At 35.2% G+C, this 21,202-nt stretch overlaps 1 protein-coding gene and 1 pseudogene across 1 annotated transcript in view; one reads left to right on the forward strand and one right to left on the reverse strand.

Annotated features, from left to right (window-relative positions):
* Positions 1-21,202, forward strand: part of LOC103604390 (centrosomal protein of 112 kDa) — a gene marked incomplete at its 3' end in the record, with an annotated part of 124,111 nt that overhangs the window by 48,424 nt on the left and 54,485 nt on the right. The window contains exons 6-7 of the mRNA XM_008588947.1: positions 12,468-12,515; positions 12,779-12,856. Coding sequence (XP_008587169.1) covers positions 12,468-12,515; positions 12,779-12,856 — 126 coding nt within the window. The remainder of the gene's footprint in view (positions 1-12,467; positions 12,516-12,778; positions 12,857-21,202) is intronic.
* Positions 1,966-5,286, reverse strand: LOC103604388 (annotated as a pseudogene).

Raw genomic sequence — 21,202 nt, forward strand, 5'->3', positions numbered from 1 at the left:
GAGTAACACACATCACTGTGTAACATTGTGTGCATGTGCCCATTTGAAAAAAACCTTTAGAAATTACGTCTTATTTGATTTTTCAAGTTTTAGATTTTATTGTTTATTTTGTAATTAATTTAATACCTGAAGGTCTATGTAGGGAATAATGGAGATTTTTTGATATTAGCTATGAATTATTTGTAGCTTCCTTTACTTTTTAAAGTGGTATAATTTTAAGGTAGCAGGATAAGTACTTTCATCCTGGTGTATAAAATATGTTTGTGAATTTTCTTCTAGAAGTGGGGTATATCACATTAACATTCAATGAAAATCAAAATCATGACACATTAAGCAGGTATATGAATCCCTTTTGCTATTTTATAGGTACAGAAATTGCTGACACACTTGAAAGCTTACATGCATGAAGCTTTTGAATTGTAGCACTAAACCTCACATTCATTATTGACTGATGGCTTGAAAAAAAAATGACTGTACATAGAAAGACCAACTCCCATTTAAAAGAATTATGTTAGTGTTATGTTGTAATTGATAATATTTATTTTGAGGTCTTAATTATACAGATTTTTGTTGTCTCTTTTCTTCTTTTGTTTTTTCCATTTCCTTAATTCTTTTTTCTTACCTCTTTTTCCTCCTCCTCCTCCTCCCTCCGTCCTCCTCCTCGTGCTCCTTCTCTTTCCCTCTCTTCTTCTCCTCCACCTTCATGTCCCTATTGTAATTTCACGGAGGGTACTGAGAAGGGAGATATGTTGCATTCATTAATGGATTGCTTTGAGGTGAGATCAGTTGGGATAATTCTCATTATGAAACATATGACCTGTAATTTCAGCTGTTTCAGACAGTTTTATTTTAGGCAATTTCTTGTTTTTCCATTTAGGTTAGAAATCTGCCTGTTTTTATACTATGTAGTGTGATCTTGGAGAGAAACTGAGTTGAACATTTTGATATTATACTTATTTGTTTTTTCCTGATATTTACTTCATTAATGTAATCATTTTTCTAAAGCATATTAAAATAGAAAACATGTTCTTTTGATCAATTTATACAAAGAAAATAATAATACAGTAATAAAATTACTGAAAATATATGAAAATCACCAGAACGTTAGAGAAATTACATTGGCAACAATTCTAGGAATTTGTTTTATACAATAAAGCCAAAATTAGTGGCAAGATGTAAAAACAGTAATGGTATTATGAAATTTGAGGCCAGGTTTACCAGCAGTTGCATTTTTAAGTTACTTTCAGATCGAGCTAATGATACTTCATTAATGTTTTAAGGATAATCTATTCCTATTCCCAAGTGAAAACAAAAATTTAAATCTAAATGTTGGTCCTTGGTGGGAAAGGGGTGGGGGGAGGTGGGGTTAAGGAGAAAACTGGTAAAGGGCCACAAAAAATGTTTACATTGTGTAATGATACAAAAAAATACGTAAGAATGGATTTTTAGGGCAGCAAACAAAAAAGAAGGTTGGTTTTTAAAAATTTGGTGATGAACAGATAATGACAAGATTGCAAATAAAATGATTGATTAAAGTACCAAAAGTAATAATCATGCAAATGTGATTAAGTAAAACCAAATGAAGATAGAATAAAATCAAACGTAAATATATGTGATTAATCAAGTACTAAAGTTTAGATGTTTTTGATATTATAGTCAATTTTTAGTAATTCTGCTTAGTCACATTTAATAGACATATAAATGTTAACAAGATATGTTATTAAATTCAACTAACCAGACATCAATCAAGGATATTTTAGTGAGTCAACATAATTTTCATAAGAAACATTAAAGAAATAACATTGGGACAATACATTTCCAATCTTGGCTAATTATTTCCTCATTTATTTGCTGAGGAGCAAAAAGCATACACAAATATTTTGGGATTATATCATATTCAGGCCAAAAATCTACCATATAAGGGGAAGCCACTGTGTATACTCAGGGAGATACTGTGTACAGTACTTAGGGTGGACTGCAGTTTGTTTTATATCTGCAGGTGTTGAATTGTAGATATATATCTTCATTGGTCTTCTATGACTTCTTAAAATCATTGTCTTTTGACCTAAGAGTGTTTGGTGTACTGCTCTCAACAGTTTGGCATCTTAACCTGTGCACTGTCACTTTGTTTCTGGGACCCTCTTTCCAGAACTGAATCAGTTCTGATGGACCTGTGCCAAATGACTTTTCTGTTTCTGTGGCCGTAATCAGAAAGTGGACTTGGGCAGAGAGTGTTAAGGCCCCATGGGGAGACACAGCTATACTGACTAATACACCAGCTCACAGCTGCTGTTTCTAAGCTTGACTCTGTTTTTCTGGAGGGGTTGTTCTCACCTGCAATGTACTGTATTCTTAGTTACATTTGTAAACACTGTTAAAGTTTTCTTCTGTTCAGATTCTGTACTTTCCAAATACTGTTCTTCCACTCTCTGATGTGTAATAAGGGCCCTTTAAACGCACTCAGTGGTTTCTTGAAAGCTTTTATCTTTGAATCAACTTTTCATTTTTTTCTGCTTTGGAAGTAGATTTGGTTGGGTTAATCTTTCCTTGAAGAACTGTTTGTTCTTCATTAGAAATTGTTTCCAAGCTTCTTTCACCATCGCTCTTTTTGTCTTCTTTACTTGAAGTTTCATCCTCACTGGTAAAAAGCCCATTCTCACACAGTGGTGTCTGGAAGTTGTCATCTACTAGTGGTGGTAGCTATACTTGAAAGGATCAGTTTCACCCATGTGGGGAGGCAGGTATTCTACACTGACATAGTTCTAGACTTCATTTGGCTTGTAAACATCAGCAAAGTCATTGCCTCTGGACAAAGCCAGATTTTCAAAATGAAAGCAGCATTCATTAACCAAGCCATATAAAAGATAACTATTTTTGAGAGGTATTTAGGGTAATAACCTTAAAGCAGTTGATGATAAAGCATACAAAGTCAAGCAGGGTAAATGTCACTGTTACAGTTTTCTCTCATTTTCTCTCTTAGCATAACGTTCCAGTGAGAATGCTGTGAGCTTCTTTTTGTCCAACATGGTTTCTGGTCTTTTATATGATATTTCATCCTGATCCAGAACAATTTGTTACTTTCTTTGTCATAACTGTGGAGATACATACCACCCATTTCCAATAACCATCTGGGACTGGACGATTCATTAAGGTTGTTGACAGAAATTTCTTTTCTCCACTGAAATCTCTCATCAGGCTTCTTTAGTGCTTCATCTACAACATTATGTCTCTAAGATAAGTACTTTCATCCCAGTTACCATCTTGTTTCAGCCTTTCAACATCACGTGGATCATATTTATCTGGCTTGTCTGTCACATACTCAGCTTTGAACCTTTGTTGGGTCTCAGAGATGAGTTTGGCTTTATTCTGGGTGTGCTTCTCACCATGGTTTCCGGTTGTGGATATGATTGCAGTTGCTGTCCCCACTTCCACTGCTGCCACCCTAGTATCTCAGATACAATTCTCTTTTAGTTGTATTTTTTCACAAATGAGTGAATGTGTCAGATTTTGTGATTAGGACAGTTACCTAAATAAAAAAACGTTATGGAGGTGGTTTACATAAAAAAAAATTAATATTTGGATAAGGCATATTCTCTCTTTCTCTAGAGTGTAAAATGTCTGGAGATTAGGACAGTTACCTAAATAAAAAAGCGTTATGGAGGTGGTTTACATAAAAAAAATTAATATTTGGATAAGGCATATTCTCTCTTTCTCTAGAGTGTAAAATGTCTGGAATATCTACTCAAAATGTTAACTGATAATTTCTATGTGGTAAAATATGAGTGCTTATTTTCTTAGCATTTTATGTTTTTATATTAAGTATTTATAACTCATAAAAAACAAAGCCATAAAAATATTTATAGCAATTTCCCAAAGCTTGCATTTGGGGAGGGAAACCATATTCAGAGTTTATTTGAAAAGTTGACATCCATTTCTTTTAAAAGTAAATATGAACTTCCATTTCTGGCCATGATGGAATAAGTCTATTACAGCATCGCTCTCCCACGACTGAAAACTTTGGACAAAATACAAAAAACCACCTGGGACTACAAACAGTAAATAGTAACAGGCTGATTGGGGAGAGAGGTCAAAAAATGAAGAGTGATCCAGTGGCAAGGAGTTTCCTGTTTGTATTTTTGTTTTCCTTCTTTAACTTCTAACTTTGACTACACCGTGGGCCAAATTGGGGATTGTGTACTGGGTGTGGACAGCAAAAGCTCAAAGAGAAGCCTATTTTTTATTTTTTTGGCTAGAGGACTGGGAAAAAGACTGGGAGTATGAGGAGAAACCTCCCCCCCCCCCTTCCTGGCTCTCACCAGAGGCCTTCCCCAATTGAAGAACTGTACTGTTACAGTGCAACAGCAGCAGTTTGGGCTCATCCGTCTGGATAGCTGAATAGGGAAAAGGTTCCTCTATTATACAGAGAATGTTGGGGGGCCATTTTATATAGTTTTTTTCTGCCTTTTCTCTTACCACTTTGCTCTGAGAGTGGGCCCAGTTGCATGGCATGGTGACACAGTGCAGGAGACTCAAACTCTGAAGGAACCTCATCATTCTGGGTGGTGGGACTGAGAAAGAAGCCCTCAAAGACAGAGAGGTTTGGGAGAGAGGAAAGAGTGAGAGAAGGGGATCCTTAGTTCTATGTATTAACGAACACAAATCCCAGCCTTATTCTGATGTGTGCATGTGTGGAATATACCCAACAAATCATAGCAAAGTCTTAGAAAACTGAACTATGATTTAAACTATTGCCCTCATCCCAGACCAACCCCTGAGGGGTACATGTGATGGGCAGACTCAAATGACATCCTAAAGGCTTTGAACATAGATCTAATGTCAGATCCACTGTCCACAGAAGGAGAGATGGACCTAAGAGTCTGGCTGAAACTCAGTTGATGTTGCCTGCTGAAACAAACAAACTATATATCTAGGTGACACTACCATTTATTGAAAGATCATTCTTTTCCTGCTACTCTGCTGTTTTATTTGTCTCCGAAGTCAGGTGACAGTATGTCTGTTTCTATTCTGTTCCTTTGGCTCATTTGCTTTTCTTTATGCCAATGGACTGTATTTTATACCTGTGTTTTATTTATGCTCATTAAATGTTGACATGTTTTGGGTAAACTAATGAATGGGCCTATGTTTGTAGTATTATTTCTGTAGAAAAACATTTAAAAAATTTTAGAATATTGACTTACAAACATAATTATGGAGCATAATTGATTTGGCATTGAAGACAACTTACTTTATGCGATGGAGTGTTTTGGCAGTTCTGACTGATACCATTACTTAAAAACATTTGTTTTAATTGTGTTGTTAGTAATATATTGCTTTATAATGTCCTTTCCTCAAAGACAGTTAAAGTACCTTTTAATTTTTCTGAAAACATAAAACCTCTCTAGTTGATCAACATTAGTCTATAAGGGGTATTTACTTATATTAGTTTGAATAATTTAAAAAAACAAACGGACAGAAAACCCTTTGTAACCAAACAACCATGCTAAAAAAATAAACAAAATAAAACGTCATAAGCCAATTCTTATTAGAGATCATTCCTATGTATGTATTCATGTCTAGCTTAAATTATTGTATATTTTATTATTGTAATTCTGTTTGCTTCTCAAACAAGAATTGTGCAAATGTGTGATTTATTTTTGCTGTTGGGAGTTCATTATTTTCCACTCTGCTTTCTATATAACATTTTCTTAGACTTCAATGTTTCACATAAGTCCTTTTTATCTTTCATTTTGTACATTCTTTATTGTGGTATTCTTTTTTGAGTTATTATGAGAGAACAAGAAGTTTTCTAAAAGAGCATGAAAAAAGTAAATGTTAAGACTGTTTACAGATTGCTTCAACTCCATGTTACTTGTGGATTACAAAGTGGGAACTTTCATCTTCAAAGCACATCTGGCTGCTGTTAAAAAATCAGAAAATAGATTGCTTATTTCCCTCAAATAAACTCAAGAACATACTTTACTGTGAATATTTCCCGTTGCATATTTAAAGTGGTTATGAGACAAGCTCAATGTATTGTAAATGAATAACGACAGAATATTAGTACTTGTTTATTGTGTTCATTGTTGCTTTTAAAAATCAGAGTATATATTATTCTTTTTTTTCCTTTTGGTTAACTTGAGAAAGGAAATTTATAATAATAGAATGAGTCTTTAACTTCTTTATTTAACGGCTTTTAAAGATGAAGAGGATGAAATAGGAGTTACTTCTGCATAGTTGAAATGCTACATTGTAATTAGCTAAACCAATATTTTGTACCCTGCTTACAAATGTAGAGCTGGGTAAAAATAAGTCACAGATGGCTTTCTTGGCTATGATTTTAAATTTTAAACTTAATTAGAGCTTGAGCATCTTTGAGAATTTCTGTTTCCTCTTCCTTTATTTTTTCTCTTGTATTTAATTGTGCTTCAGGAATTAAGGTTTTATATATTTGCAGATCTGTGTGTATCTTTTAAAGAAGGTACTTTATATATTGGTTTTCCGCATTCCAAAAATAAGTGAATGGTTGCTTATTTTTTGTATATATACCTTCAGACAATAAATATTTACTGAGCACATTTTGCTGTGTGCTGGATATTTGCTGCTTCTATTTTTCAAGGAACAGTGTATATATATATGGTACTGTGTTATTTACTAAAGAATATCCCTGTTTCTCTGGCACTATATTTAAGTACATTATCACTTTTATTTAATAAATGTTTTCCAAAGTAAATGTACTAATTCATACATCCAGTAATGTTTCACATCTTGGACATTTTTATTGTCAAATTTTTAATGTAGGCCAATGTGCACAATTGTAAAATGTTACCTAATTGTGGTATTACTTTATATTTTTCACATTTCTAAACAGTTGAGCATATTTTCCTGTTTATTAGCTATTCATAATTTCTCATCAGTGAAATGTGACTAAAGCTTTTCCCCACTTTTTCTAGTAGGTTGTTAGTCTTTTTTTCTTTCATTTTTAAAGGCCCCCTTTGCAAATTTTGGAGACTAATCATTAGTGCAAACATCTTCCAGTTTATGGCTTGTCTTTTCACTTTCTTTGTGGTATCTTTTTTAGAGAGAAGTCCTTACTGAAACTGATGAAATTTATTAATTTCTTTCTTTTTTTTTTTTTTTTTGTCTTTTTCCGTGTCCGGCAACGGATCGCAACCCTCAGTGTTGCCCCCGTACTGGACCGGGACCGGCAACGGGATCACAGCCCTTGGTGTTGCTCCCGCGCCTCGCTCAGCCAGTGAGCGGGAACCGGTCTGTATGTGGGATCCGAACCCTCGGCGGGAGCGCCGCCACGCTTCCCAAGCGGCGCACTACAGCAGTGTGCCACCGGGCCGGCCGTATTAATTTCTTTCTTTGTTATGCTTTTTTGTTTATTGTTTAAGAAATCTTCTCTACCCTGAGACCATAAATTCTTTCTTTTAAATTGTCTTTTGAAAGTTTTTGTAGTTCTGCTTTTAAAGATGTGTTTAATCCATTGGAGAATTATTGTATATGATGTGAAGAAGCAATATGATTTTATTTTCTTCCACTTATTGAACACACCTTTATTTTCTCAATAATTTGCAGCGATAGATCTTTCACATATTACATTCTCATATATATTTGTTTCTTTCTGGCTTTATTGGTTTGTCTTTATTACTACAGTTTTATTATGTCTTTGTAAATTGCCCCACCTTGAGTTTTGTCTTCAGGTATGTCTTGGCTATTTTTCCCCCTTTACTTATATATTTTTTATAATAAGCTTTTTTTTTTTTCCCCTTTTTGTCTTTTTTCGTTTCCGGCAACGGATCGCAACCCTCAGTGTCGCGCCCGTACCGGACCGGGACTGGCAATGGGATCGCAACCCTCCACGTCGCTCCCGCACCTCGCTCAGCCAGTGAGCGGGAACTGGTCTGTATGTGGGATCCGAACCCTCGGCGGGAGCGCCGTTGCGCTCCCAAGCGGCGCACTGTAGCAGTGCGCCACCGGGCCGGCCCAATTATAATAAGCTTTTTTAAGCTCTTCAAAACTCTTTGGGATTTTGGTTTGGAACACATTTAGTCACTAGATCGAGTTGAGAGGAATTGACATGTTTTACGGTATTAACACTACCCCAAAACATGGTTTCACACTCAATTTATTTTGGTCTGTAGTATCTTTCAATAAAGCTTAATTGTTTTCTCCATAAATGGCTTGTGTATCTTTTCTTAGATTTATTTTTAGTTATTTTATATTGTTTTGTGATTATAAATGAAACATGTTTTATGATTATAAATATTTATGAAGTCATCTTTTCTCCTAGATGATTTTTGCACTTTTACAGAAATGCAGTTGACTTTTATGGATTGATTCAGCATCAGCAACTTTGCCAAACTCTTAATCAGTTTCTGTAAATTATGTAGAAACTAGCTATTAGTTTCTAATATTTATTTATGTACATTTATTTTTAGGTTTCTATGTAGATAGTTATATGCAAATGATGAAGATTCTTTTCTTTCTAATCTTTGTACCACCTTCTTCCTCCTCATCCTCCTGCTCTTCCTCTCTCCTCTCCTTCTCTTCCATTTTTAAAAAAATTCTGTTTGAAATTCCAATACAGTGTTGAAAAGGAACGTGTTTATAGTGGAACTCCTTATATTGTTCTAGTATTAAAAGAAATGCTTTCAGTCTTTCAGATTCATGACATATGTTATAGTTTTTTTTGTAGATTACCTTCATCAAGTTTAGGATGTGTCTTTCTATTCTTCTTTTGTCAAGATGTTTAAAAATATTAGAATGTTTGTGGAACTTTTTGATTGCTTTTTCATCTTTTGAGAGGATTATGTAGTTTTCCTCATTTAATTTATTAATGTTATAAACCCCACAATAAATTTTTATTATTTTATTTTTTAAAATTCATAAAGTTCAATATTTTTATTTTTATTTTATTGTACTCTGAAACATATTCAGTGTATCACCTTGAATTTTGTTCATTATTCAAGTATTGTATATGTTTTAGAATTGATGGTCCTTTGTCAGTTTTCCAGGGTAAAGAGTGAGAATGTTCAATATGATGATTCAGGTCTTATTTTAAGAAAGTTTTCTGAATAATTTTTATTTATTTATTTATTTATTTTATTTGTATTATTTTTTACTTTTTATTTTTTTTGGCAGCTGACTGGTATGGAGATCCAAACCCATGACCTTGGTGTTACCAGCATGGCACTCTCCCAAGTGAGCTAACCAGCCAGCCCTGAATAATTTTAAAATATTTATTTGTATTCAATTTATTTTCTTTTTCAGGAAATTCAGCTATACATGTATTGGATTCTTGTTAGCTGGATTTTTTTTGTTTTAATTTTTTTCATTTTTTTAAAATCAATTTCTCTCTGACCCTTTTTTTTTTGTTAATACAATTTATTTATTTTTTTTGCTCCCTTTATTCCATTTTTATTTATTTATTTATTTGTATTTTTTAATGTAATTTTATTAATATTTTTTACATTCTAGGATGTTGTTGTGGAGCAGTTGGGAGGGAGGGGGAGAGGGGAAAAGGGAAGGAAAAGGGATGGAAAAAGGAGGAAGGAGGAGGGGTGGGGTTGAGGCCTGTGGCACCCCCCTCATTCCCACTGGGGAGACCAGGGGCTTCCAGCGGTGGCTTGGTCATTGCCGGGCTGGGTGCAGATGACTGACCCTTTTTTAATATATGTTTTAATTTCAGTTTCATTTCTTAGTTTTATTTTAGTTTCAGTTTCTGTCTTCTGTGTCTCTTGCTGTTACTTCAGTTGTTGTTATCTTTTCTCCCTTATATAACTTTTAATTTGGTCTTTATTTCTTGGATAATTTCTATCTTACTCTTACATTTTTTTCTGAACTGGGTCAGTTCCTATTTAACATCTTTCATGAAAATTAACCTGTATAGAGTGGGCTACATTAAGTGGGTTGTACAAAATAACTGATATATGAGAGCGCTGGAGACATGGAAATCAAAAGGAGGGCTGTATTACTGTTTTCCTTTATTTAAAAAGTGTTTCCTTCTGCTGACATGTTTTGATTGTGATTTTTTATTTTTTATAGTAAGTTTTTATGGATATTGGATTCTTTTTTCTGTTCATGATTATTTGTGTTTGATTTTTCTGATCAAGCAATAGCTAGTGCTCATATAGAATGTGGTATTTTGGATAACCTACTCTATTTCTTAGTTTTGGAAGGCCCTCTTCTCCTGCTACACTGAAGTTCAGTTTCTTTAATAAATAATTGTGGTTGTTTTTTTGGCATGTCATCTTTCAATTCTTTGATCCTGTCTTGTTTCTGTAGGGCCCTTATCTTCAGGTTCTTTTTTCTTTCCCTTCATCATGGACAACCTTCTTTCCAAGGTGCCTCTCTCTACCCCAGGAGTGAGTAGTCCCTTGCTAGGATTGCTGTTTCTTGTTCTTCATACTTTTCAAGCTCCTTCTCTTGTACCCCTGTCTCCAGAACTCTGATCCATTGTGATTTTTGCCTGGTCCCCGTAAGGTAGGCCACTCTTTTTTGACAGGTCAATATTTAATGATATTGTGTTCCACCACTGCTAGGACCCTGAGGCACTTTCTTTGTTTCCATGTTTTCACTCTGGTTTGGCTCAGGATCTAATTCTTCTGATTTGGGATCTTTTATTGGCCACTTACATGTTAATTCAGGGCTCGGTATTCACTTTCTTCTCATTATGATGTAGGTATGGATATGGGCGTTTTTATTTAGTGTCTTTGTTGATCTATATGGGTCTTTGGAGGATGGAGAAAGAAATTTAAATTAAACAGTTGCCATTACCTTATGGGATCTAGCCTCCGGGTGAAAAAAAATCATTTTGTATATTTCTCCTAATCTAGGTGCTAAAATATAGTTGTGCTTCAGATCTTATCTGTTGCTATAGAGACTCTTGAAAAATTTTACTCAAGTTCTATTTTTAATACATTCTTTGGTTAATTGATTCTTTATTCATCTTTACTTTTATTGTCAAATTGGGTGTGGATTGTTTATCTTCCATGATTGTTAACCATAATAAATCTTTTGGGCAGCTGTTTGAAAACACAATAGGATTTTGGAGGAGAGCCCAATTACATATATTTGAAAAAGTTTGTCAGTTGATCCTAGTAGTATATACTCCAGGGTAAAAACCACTACCATAGGTTGAAGTCATGGTTAGTGTTCTTGCACAATGTGAGATTATCCATCTAGTAAATTGTGAGCCTGTGATGTGAAGGAATTAGACTTCCATGGTAATGATTTTAATTGTCACTTTATTTGTGAATGAAATAGTTGAGATAACAACTGGTGTGGCTAATTTATCATGCAGTATATTCAATTGATATTTCATTGAAAGGCTACTGTGTGTTGGATATTGTACTAGGTACCAGGGATACAAACTGAGAAGACATCATCCTCGTACTCATTCTGCTCAAAGACAGATGTGGAGACATACCAATAAATACTCTATAAGTATGATATGTGGGATATTAGAGTGTGGACACAGGATACTTTAGTAAGTGGTAAGAGGGGGGAATCAGGTACAGTTTTCTTGCTCCTCCTTCCCTCCCTCCCTCTCTTCTTTCCTTCCTTTCTCTGTTCTTTCTTCCTTCCCAGTGAGTATTTGTTGGGCACCGTGGTAGATGCTATGGATAGAGTGGTGAACAAAGCAGTCATAGACTCTGTTTTCAGAGTCCACACTCTTGGAGAAGGTGGATGCTAGATCATAAATGGGAACAAGTGTTCAGGGTACTTCTGGGGTAGTAAGAACTGAGTTTCCTGGGAGAGATGATTCTTAAACTGTGAGTCTTGAATAAGTTAACCATGTAAAGAAGTTGGGACAACGATTTCACAGGTTGCAAAGATTCATATATGGGAAAGAGTGTACTGCTCTTAAGATAAAATAAGTTGTTCAGTGTCCTTGGATTGTAGGACATGCTGGAGGATAGATGAGCCCAAAAATGTAGATGTGAGGGGAGTCTCAAATGAATTCTGTATTCTCATTGCTATCATGGAGGTATGTTTAAGGATTTATATACCAGACATGTCTGGGAGTGTAGTGACTAAATTGAGACTGAAAGAATTAATAGGTGGTTGCTTATATAATATAGTATATAATAGGGGTTGGAGGGGTTGGGAGAGAAATGCACAAAGGCAGAGAGGCATAAGAAGACATAAGATGTTGTGGTAATATAAATCATTCAAGATTCTGAGAGTATAAAATGTGAGGTGAAGTGTAATGGAAGGTGAGACTGGGTATTTAGGCAGTGAGGGGATCATGAAGGTGCATTTATACATAGAAATGAGTTTGTGTTTTATATTTCATTTGTTAGGGGGCTATTAAGAATGTATTATATAACACCCATTCTAAAAAATTATCTAAATATTGAGACGTGTAGAAACATCTTCATATAGCAGCTAATTCTATATTTTATCAAATAATAATTACAACTCCATAATAAGTCCTTATTTTATTGTCATATTTTCAGATAGAAAATCCTCGGTACTTGAGACAGAAACCTATCCCAGTTTCTCTGGTAAGTGAGAATTCTGTTGGTCTTTTCTAGGGACAGGTATTTTTAAATAAAGTAATCATTACGTTATTTACAGAAAATAATGAAGGTTCACATTGTGAAGCATAAAAGCTTTTTAATCCTAACACTTGGAAATGAATAATCACTTTATTTCTCCAATGTTAGTATTATTTTGTTGTGGGCTTCAGACAACTTAGAAGGTTACTTTTGGGTTAAGGATAAACTAGGCCTGAAAAAGTATTAAATAACTCTTACTCACTCAACAGATGACTCCCAAATTCAGCCTGAGAAAATCCAGCAGTCTCCATGATGATCATTTTCTCTCTCGAATGCATGAGAAAGAGGTAGGATTGAGATACTTCTGATGTTAATACACATATTTAATATTTTGTGTAATATGGATTTTCAAGTTCTAGTTAGAATAATGATGCAAGGTAGGAAGAGGTTCTCTTTGGTACAAATATAAAATCATGATTCTAGGTAGGCAGGGTTTGTCTTTCTATTTTTTAATGTCCATCTCCCATCTTGTGTGTCCCACGTCCACTTCTATTAGACAGGGGTGTGCTGAGGGCCTCTCTCCTGACTGTCAAGTCCTGCTGATCAGGGGTATAGGGGAAGTAGCAGCTTTTAGAAGCAGTGTCTTTGTACTCAGTGAATCCTTCTACCCTTTCTTTATCTCATCTTACTTGTAATGTGTCTTTCTAGTTTCACTATTCTTACCATTCCTAGTAGTTAAATTATCTGCTAAATTAAGCTATGCTATAGCTAATATATGATATAATATACTACTTTCTTGGGTCATTTTAAAGTGGAATTATTAGAGACGGTATTGTTTACTGGTTAAAAGCATAAACTGTGAAGAATACCTGGGTTTAAATACAGATTCTTCTACTTACTAGCTATGTGAAAATGGGCAAATGCTTATCTTCTCTGAATGTAAGTTTCCTTGTCTAAACTGGGGGATACCTGTTTTGCAGAATTATTATGAAGATTTTATAGTCTATAAGCACTTATATGCTTCACGCAGTAGTCATAAATGTTAATTTATTAAATTTTTATTTTAAAAATTTTATTCTGAGAAATTTAAAAATCATTATTATTTATATTTCTGCTTATGACACCAATGAGACACTTTGGTTATCTGTGTGATATGGTGAAAGACTGTTAGATTAGAAATTAGAAAAGCTTTGTCCTTAACCTATCTTTACCACTGTCTAGTTGCATGACCTAGGAAAGTCAAGAATATTAGTTCAGTTTTTGTTTAAAGAAGGGATAATTTTTTATCTCACAGGATTGTTATCAAAATCAAATGAAAATAATGAATATTTATGTAACTTGCAAATTGTAAAGCACCATTTAAATGTACAAATGTGCAGAATGTTATTACTGGACTCTAATAAATTTATTTAAATAATTTTATTTTTAATTTCTCTGCTATTTTAATGAGGAGGCTTTTAAGAATTTTTGAAGTTCATTTTCAATGTGGTTTTTTTTCAGTGTGATAGAATTTTCTTACTATTCTGTTTATAAAATATCACAAAAGACATTTCCATATTTTTTCTTAGATATTCCAAGCAATATCATGATCATATACATTTATTTTTTTTTGGTAATGGAGGAAGAAGGGCTATGTTTTCTTTTAAATTTTAATTTGGTAGATTGCTACTGATCTTAGTAATATTCTCTGTCACTACATAGCTTCAATTTAAGACATGCAGAGTTTTCTTTCTTTTCTGTTTTTTTTTTAAATAGACACATGAAAATTACGTATTTATTATTTATAGCATGATGTTCTGAAGTATATACACATTGTGGAATGACTCAATGGAGCAAATTTACATATGAATTACCTCACATAGTTATCATTTTTATTGTGGTGAGAACATTTAAAATCTAATTTTCAAAAATTGATTTTTAAAATATAATACATTGGATTTTGTGGGAAAGATGGCAGACTGGAGGTGCACAGGGTACATTCCTCCCACAGAAAAGGACCAGAACAACTAACAGACAGCTAAATATTGATGGGAGTATTGGTGGGAACACGTAGGAGTGCAGCAGGAGACTGGAGAGATCCCTGTGGAGCACAGAAGTCTAGGATGGCGACATAGAGAAAAGAGAGAGGCACACAGCCACCACATCTCTGACACTTGGATTGGCACAGGAAGAATTTTCCCTTGCAGTGAAAGGGTAGGCAGAGGACCCGTACCAACTCCCGTCCTCACCACAGATGCCTGCAGGTCCTTTAGCAGGACAAGCCCAGAGCCAGGTGTAGGGAGCACCCTAGAAAACACACTGCATTGCTCTAGAACACTAGCACAAACTGTGCACTCCTCACCTCCCACCCTTGTGACAAGCCAATACAGAATAGTGCCATCTTGATACCAGAGCCATACAGGAGCGCACTCTGCTCTGGGGACAGGAGCCACAGCACTTCCCCAGACTTAGGTCTCTGCCTTCATCCCAGTACACTCACAGGAGAGGCTACAATGTCCCGATCTCAGTGGCTTGAAGTCTGGGCTCATAGCAGCTGTGACTCTGTTCTGCAGTCTGGGAAGCTAACCCTGGTCCTGCTGAATTGATGCAGCCCCACATTCCTGGCTAGAGGTCAGACAATTAGACCCTTCTCGGTGGACCACCCCACATTCCACCCCCTATTCCCCCCTATTCCCTGTCTCTGCCAACTGACTGAATTGTATGTGCTTGAGCCTCCAACCCAGAAAAAGAGCTCATGGGTTTCTAACCTAGCAAATACACCCTTGGGCTGATGGAAATAAAGTGCATCCACCCCTCTCAGAGAAGTGGCCAGGTGGTTCCATCCTGATGAGTTGCACTTAGAAGTCTTGCCAACAGTCCCGGAAGCAGCTGCACTGGCCACCTCAACACAGGCTTGCCTAGCAGCCCAGCCCACTGCCCAGAAGTGGCTGGATGGGTCACTTCAATGAAGGTCGGCCTGGTGGCCTTGCCCATCACCCAGAAGCAGCTGGACAGGCCACTTCACTGCAGACTTACCTAGCAGCCATGCCCACCACCTGAGCAGTGGCTGGATGGGACATCTCGCTGCAGCCCTGTGTAGTGGCCTTGCCCACTTCCTGAGAAGCGGCTCTGCAGCTCCACTCTTGGCGGGATGGTTCAACATATGCAAACCAATAAATGTAATATATCATATCAACAGAATCAAAGAGAAAAAAAGATCATCTCTATAGACACACAAAAATTATTTAATGAAATTGAAGATCCCTTCATGACAAAGACTCTCAACAAATTAGGTGTAGAAGGAAAGTATCTTGCTACAGTAAAGACTATTTATGAGAAACCCATAGCTAACCTCATACTGAAAGCTTTCCTCCTAAGAACTGGAGCAAAAGAAATAAAGAGCATCCAATTGGAAAGGAGGAAGTCAAGTTGTCCCTGCTTGCAGATGACATAATGTTATATAGAGAAAAACCTAAAGACTCTACAAAAACTTTCTAGACCTGATAAACAAATTCACTAAAGTTGCAGGATACAAAATTAACATGCAAAAATCAGTAGTATTTCTATATACCTCCAACAATCTAGCAGAAAAAGAAATCAAGAAAGCTATTTCATTTACAATAGGAAGAAAAAAATAAAAAACCTAGGGATAAATTTAACCAAGAAGGTGAAAGATGTCTACAATGAAAACTATAAAATGCTGATTAAAGAAATTAAAGAAGACACAACAAAATGGAAAGCCATCCCATGCTCAAGGATTGGAAGAATCAATATTGTCAAAATGACCATACTACCCAAAGTGATCTACAGATTCAGTGCAATCCCCATCAAACTACCAATGACACACTTCACAGAAATAGGAAGAATAATTCAAAAATTTATAGGGGCAACAAGAGACACTGAATAGCCAAAGCAATCCTGTCCTGAGCAAATAGAACAAAATGGGAGATAACACACTCTCTGTCTTCAAAATATGCTACAAAGTGATAGCAATCAAAACAGCATGGTATTGGCACAAAAACAGACACACAGAACAATGGAACAGAATAGAGAATTCAGAAATAAATCCACATACCTATGGCCAACTGATTTTGACACAGGAGCCAAGAACATACATTGGGGAAAGGACAATCTCTTTAATAAATGGTGCTGGGAAAATTGGAGGTCCATGTGTAGAAAAATGAAACTAAACCCTGTCCTCACCATATACCTTAATTAACTCAAAATGGATTATAGACTTAAGACCAGAAAATATAAAACTTCTAGAAGAAAAGATAGGAGAAATACTTTAGGAAATAGGTCTGGGCAAAGACTTTATGTATAATACTTCAGAAACAGGGAACAAAAGCAAAAATCAGTAAATGGGATTATGTTAAACTAAAAGTCTTCTTCATAGCAAAGGAAACAATCAACAGAGTGAAAAGACAACCTAAAGAATGGGAGAAAATATTTGGAAACTATGCATCTGACAAGGGATTAATATCTAGAATATATAAAAGGCTCAATGGTAAAAAAACAAATAATCTGATTAAAAAGTGGGCAAGGGAACTGCATAGACATTTTTTGAAAGAAGACATATAAACGGCCAACAGGCATATGGAGAAATGCTCAGCATCACCAATCATTAGAGAAATGCAAATCAGAACCACAATTAATTATTATCTCACCTCAGTTAGGATGTCTGTTACCAAAAAGTCAGAAAATAACAAATGCTGGTGTGGATGCAGAGAAAGGGGAACTCTTCTATGTTGCTTGTGGGGATGTAAATTAGTACAGCTACTATGAACAACAGTATGGAGATTACTCAGACAACTACAGATAGAACTACCGTATAATCCAGCAATCCCACTACTAGGCATATATCCAAAAGAATGGAAAATAAGTCGAAGGGATACCTCAACTCCCATGTTTGTCATGGTTCTATTCACAATAGCCAAGAGTTAGAACCAACCTAAATGTCCTTTCATGGATGACAGGATAAAGAAAATGTTGTGCTTATAATAATGGAATACTACTCAGCCATAAAAAGGAACAAAATCTGCCATTTGTAGCAGCATGGATGAGCTTGGAGAAGATTAAGTTAAGTGAAGTTAAGCCAGGCACACAGAGAAATCCCACACGTTCTCACTTAAATGTGGGAGCTAAAAAAGTTGATCTCATCGATGTAGAGAGTAGAATAGTGGTTACTAGAGACTGGTGGGGGGGAAAGGATAGGAGAGATGGGAGAGGGTGGTCAGTGAATATAAAATATTAGAAAGATAAGAAGAATGGGATCTAGGGTTCTATAGTAATATGGGGAGACTACTGTTGACAACAAAGTACTGTGTATCTTTGAATAGCTAGTCAAGATGATGTTGAATATTCCTAACAAAAAGAAGTGACAAATGTTTTGGGTAATGGGTCTACTAAGGACACTGATATGACCATTGCACACAGTATTAATGTACCCAAATATGATATTGTACTCTGTAAATATAATGCAATTACGATGGGTCAATTAAGAAAAATAAAAAGAGAGAGAGAGAGAAAAAAAAGAGAGAAATAGGGAGTAGAGTAGTGGTTACCAGGGACAGGGAAAGGAAGGGGAGGGGAGGCTGGGGAAAGGTTGGCAGACTGGTACCAAGTTAGAAAGTTACAGTTGGATGGGGAGAGTAAGTTCTGGTGCCCTAGGGTGACAATAGTTAATGATATTGTATTGTATATTTCAAGATAGCTGGGAAAAAAAGATCTTGAATGTTATAATCACAAAGAAATGATACATGTTTAGGTGATTGTTATGCTAACTATTCTGATATGCATGTATTGAAACAATAAACTTTACCCCATAAACATGTACAATGAAAAGAAAAAAAAAAACCCAAAACAATGTAATGCATTGTTATTAACTATAATTACCATGTTATACAATAGATATCTTCAATTTTTTCCTCCTATCTAATTTAGATTTTGTATTCTTTCACTAACATCTCCTCAACCTGCTTCCTGCTCCTGGCCACTGTTTACCACCATTCTTCTTTCTACTTCTGTGAGTTCAACTCTTTTATATTCCACATATGACTCAGATCATGCAGTATTTGTCTTTCTTTGCATGGGTTATTAACATATTGTCTTTCAGTTTTATCCATTTTTTCCCAAATGATAGGATTTCTCTCCTTTTTAAGGCTAAATATATTTCTTGTGTATATATGCCACATTTTGATTATCCATTCATCCATGGATGGACACTTAAGTTGATTCTGTATCTTAGCTATTGTGAATAATGCTGCAATGAACATGGGAGTGCAGATATCCCTTCAAGATACTAATTTTATTTTTTTGGATGTATAATCAGTAGTGAGATTGTTGGATCATATGGTAAGAAGTTCTTTCTTAAAGTTTTTTGAGGAACATCTATACTGTTTTCCACAACAACTATACTAATTTACATTACCAACAGCAGTACGCATGGGTTCCCTTTTCTCCACATCCTTTCCAACACTTAATCTTTCATTTTTTTGATGACAGCTGTCCTAACAAATGTGAAGTGATACCTCAGTGTGGCTTTAATTTGCATTTCTTTGATGATAATGATATTGAACATTTTTTCATATACCTGTTGGCCATTTGTATATCTTCTTTTGAGAAATGTCTATCTAAATCCTTTGGCCATTTTTTAATTGGGTTACTTGTTTTATTATTATTATTGAGTTGTTTGTGTTCCTTGTATATTAACCCCTTATCAGATACATGGTTTATAAATATTTTCTCCCATTCTGCTGGTTGTTTTTTTTTTTTTTTTTCCTTTTTGTCTTTTTTTACTGACCAGCAATGGGATCGCAACCCTTGGTGTTGCGCCCGCACCGCGCTTAGCCAGTGAGCGGGAACCGGTCTCCACATGGGATCCGAACCCTCGGTGGGAGCGCCGCCGCGCTCCCAAGCGGCGCACTCTCCAGTGCACCACCGGGCCGGCCCCTGCCGGTTGTTTTTCGCTCTGTTGTTTCCTTGGCTGTGCAGAAGCTTTTTAGTTTGATGTCATTCTATTTATCTATTTTTGCTCTTGTTTGCCTGTGCTTTTGGGTTCATATCCAGAAAATCACTGCCAAGAGCAATGTTATGAAGCTTTTCCCCTATGTTCTCTTCTAGTAGTATTACAGTTTCAGGTCTTATGTTAAAGTGTTTAATTTATTTTGAGTTGATTTTTGTATATGTTGTGAAATGAGGGTCTAATTTTGTTCTTCTGTGTGTGGATATTCAGTTTTCCCAGCACCATATGGAAGAGACTGTCCTTTTCCCATTGTGTGTTCTTGACATCTTTGTCAAAAATCAACTTGCCATAAATTTGTGGGTTTATTTCTGGGCTCTCTATTCTGTTACACTGGTCTGTGTGTCTGTATTTACTCCAGTTCTATGCTATTTTGATTATTGTAGCTTTACAGTATATTTTGAAGTCAGGTAGTATGATGCTGTGGCTTTGTTCTTTTTGCTCAAGATTGCTTTAGCTAGTAGTCAGGATCTTTTGTAATTTCACTCAAATTAAAAATTTTTTTTTTCTATTTCTTTTTTTTCCCAAATATTACAATTTTTAATATTCAAATTAATAACCCAATGACAATATTATAAATATATCTGTGTACAAGTCCAATGATCTCATAAGAAGAAATTCCTAGAATTGGAATAACTGGGGAATAGGCTTTACCCATATTTATATTTCTTGAGAAGTGTTGCCTCATCTTCCTCAGGTAGGTTTGTACTAATTACGCCCCTCCAGTAGCAGATGAGGTTGCTCACATCTTATTTATTTATTTATTTTTTCTATTTCTATGAAAAATATCATTGGAATTTTGATGAGGATTGAATTAAATCTGTAATAGTTTTGGATAGTACAAATATTTCAACAATATTAATTCTTCCCATCTAGGAACATAGGATATCTTTCCATTTATTTGGGTTGTCTTCAATTTTTTTCACAGTTTTCATTTCTTTGGCTAAATTTATTCCTAAGTATTTTGTTTTTTTGTGATTTTTTTTAAAATTTCTTTTTTGAATAGTTTGTATAGAGAAAGGCTACTGATTTTTGTATGTTGATTTTGTGTCCTATGACTTTACTGAATTTGTTTATTAGTCCTATTTTTCTGGAGACTTTAGGTTTTCTACATATAAGATCATGTATGTTGTCTACAAACAGGGACAACCTACTTTTTCATTTCCAATTTACTTCTTTTTCTTGCCTGATTGCTCTGGCTTGGACCACCAGTATTATGTTAAATAGAAGTGGCGAGAATGGACATCCTTGTCTTGTTCCTGATTTCAGAGGAAAAACTTTTCATTTTTCACTGTTGAGTATGATGTTAACAGTGGTTTGTCATATATGGCCTTTACTGTGTTGAGGTACATTTTTACTACACCTAATTTATTAAGTTTTTATCATGAAAAGATGTTGAATTTTGTTAAAGTTTTTTTTTTCATCTATTGAGATGATTATGTGGTTTTTTTCATTCTGTTAATATGTTGTTTCACATTGATAGATTTGCATATGTTGAACTATCCTTGAATCCATGGGATAAATCCCACTTGATCATGGTGATGGTCATTTTAATGTACTATTGAATTTGATTTGCTAGCATTTTGCTGAGGAATTTTGCATCCATGTTAATCAGGGTCACTGGCCTGTGATTTTCTTTTCCTGTAGAATCCTTATGTGGTTTTGGTATCAGGTTAATGCCAGCCTCATAATA

This window comes from Galeopterus variegatus, unplaced genomic scaffold (assembly GCF_000696425.1).
Source record: "Galeopterus variegatus unplaced genomic scaffold, G_variegatus-3.0.2 Scaffold5116, whole genome shotgun sequence".
NCBI lineage: Eukaryota > Metazoa > Chordata > Mammalia > Dermoptera > Cynocephalidae > Galeopterus > Galeopterus variegatus.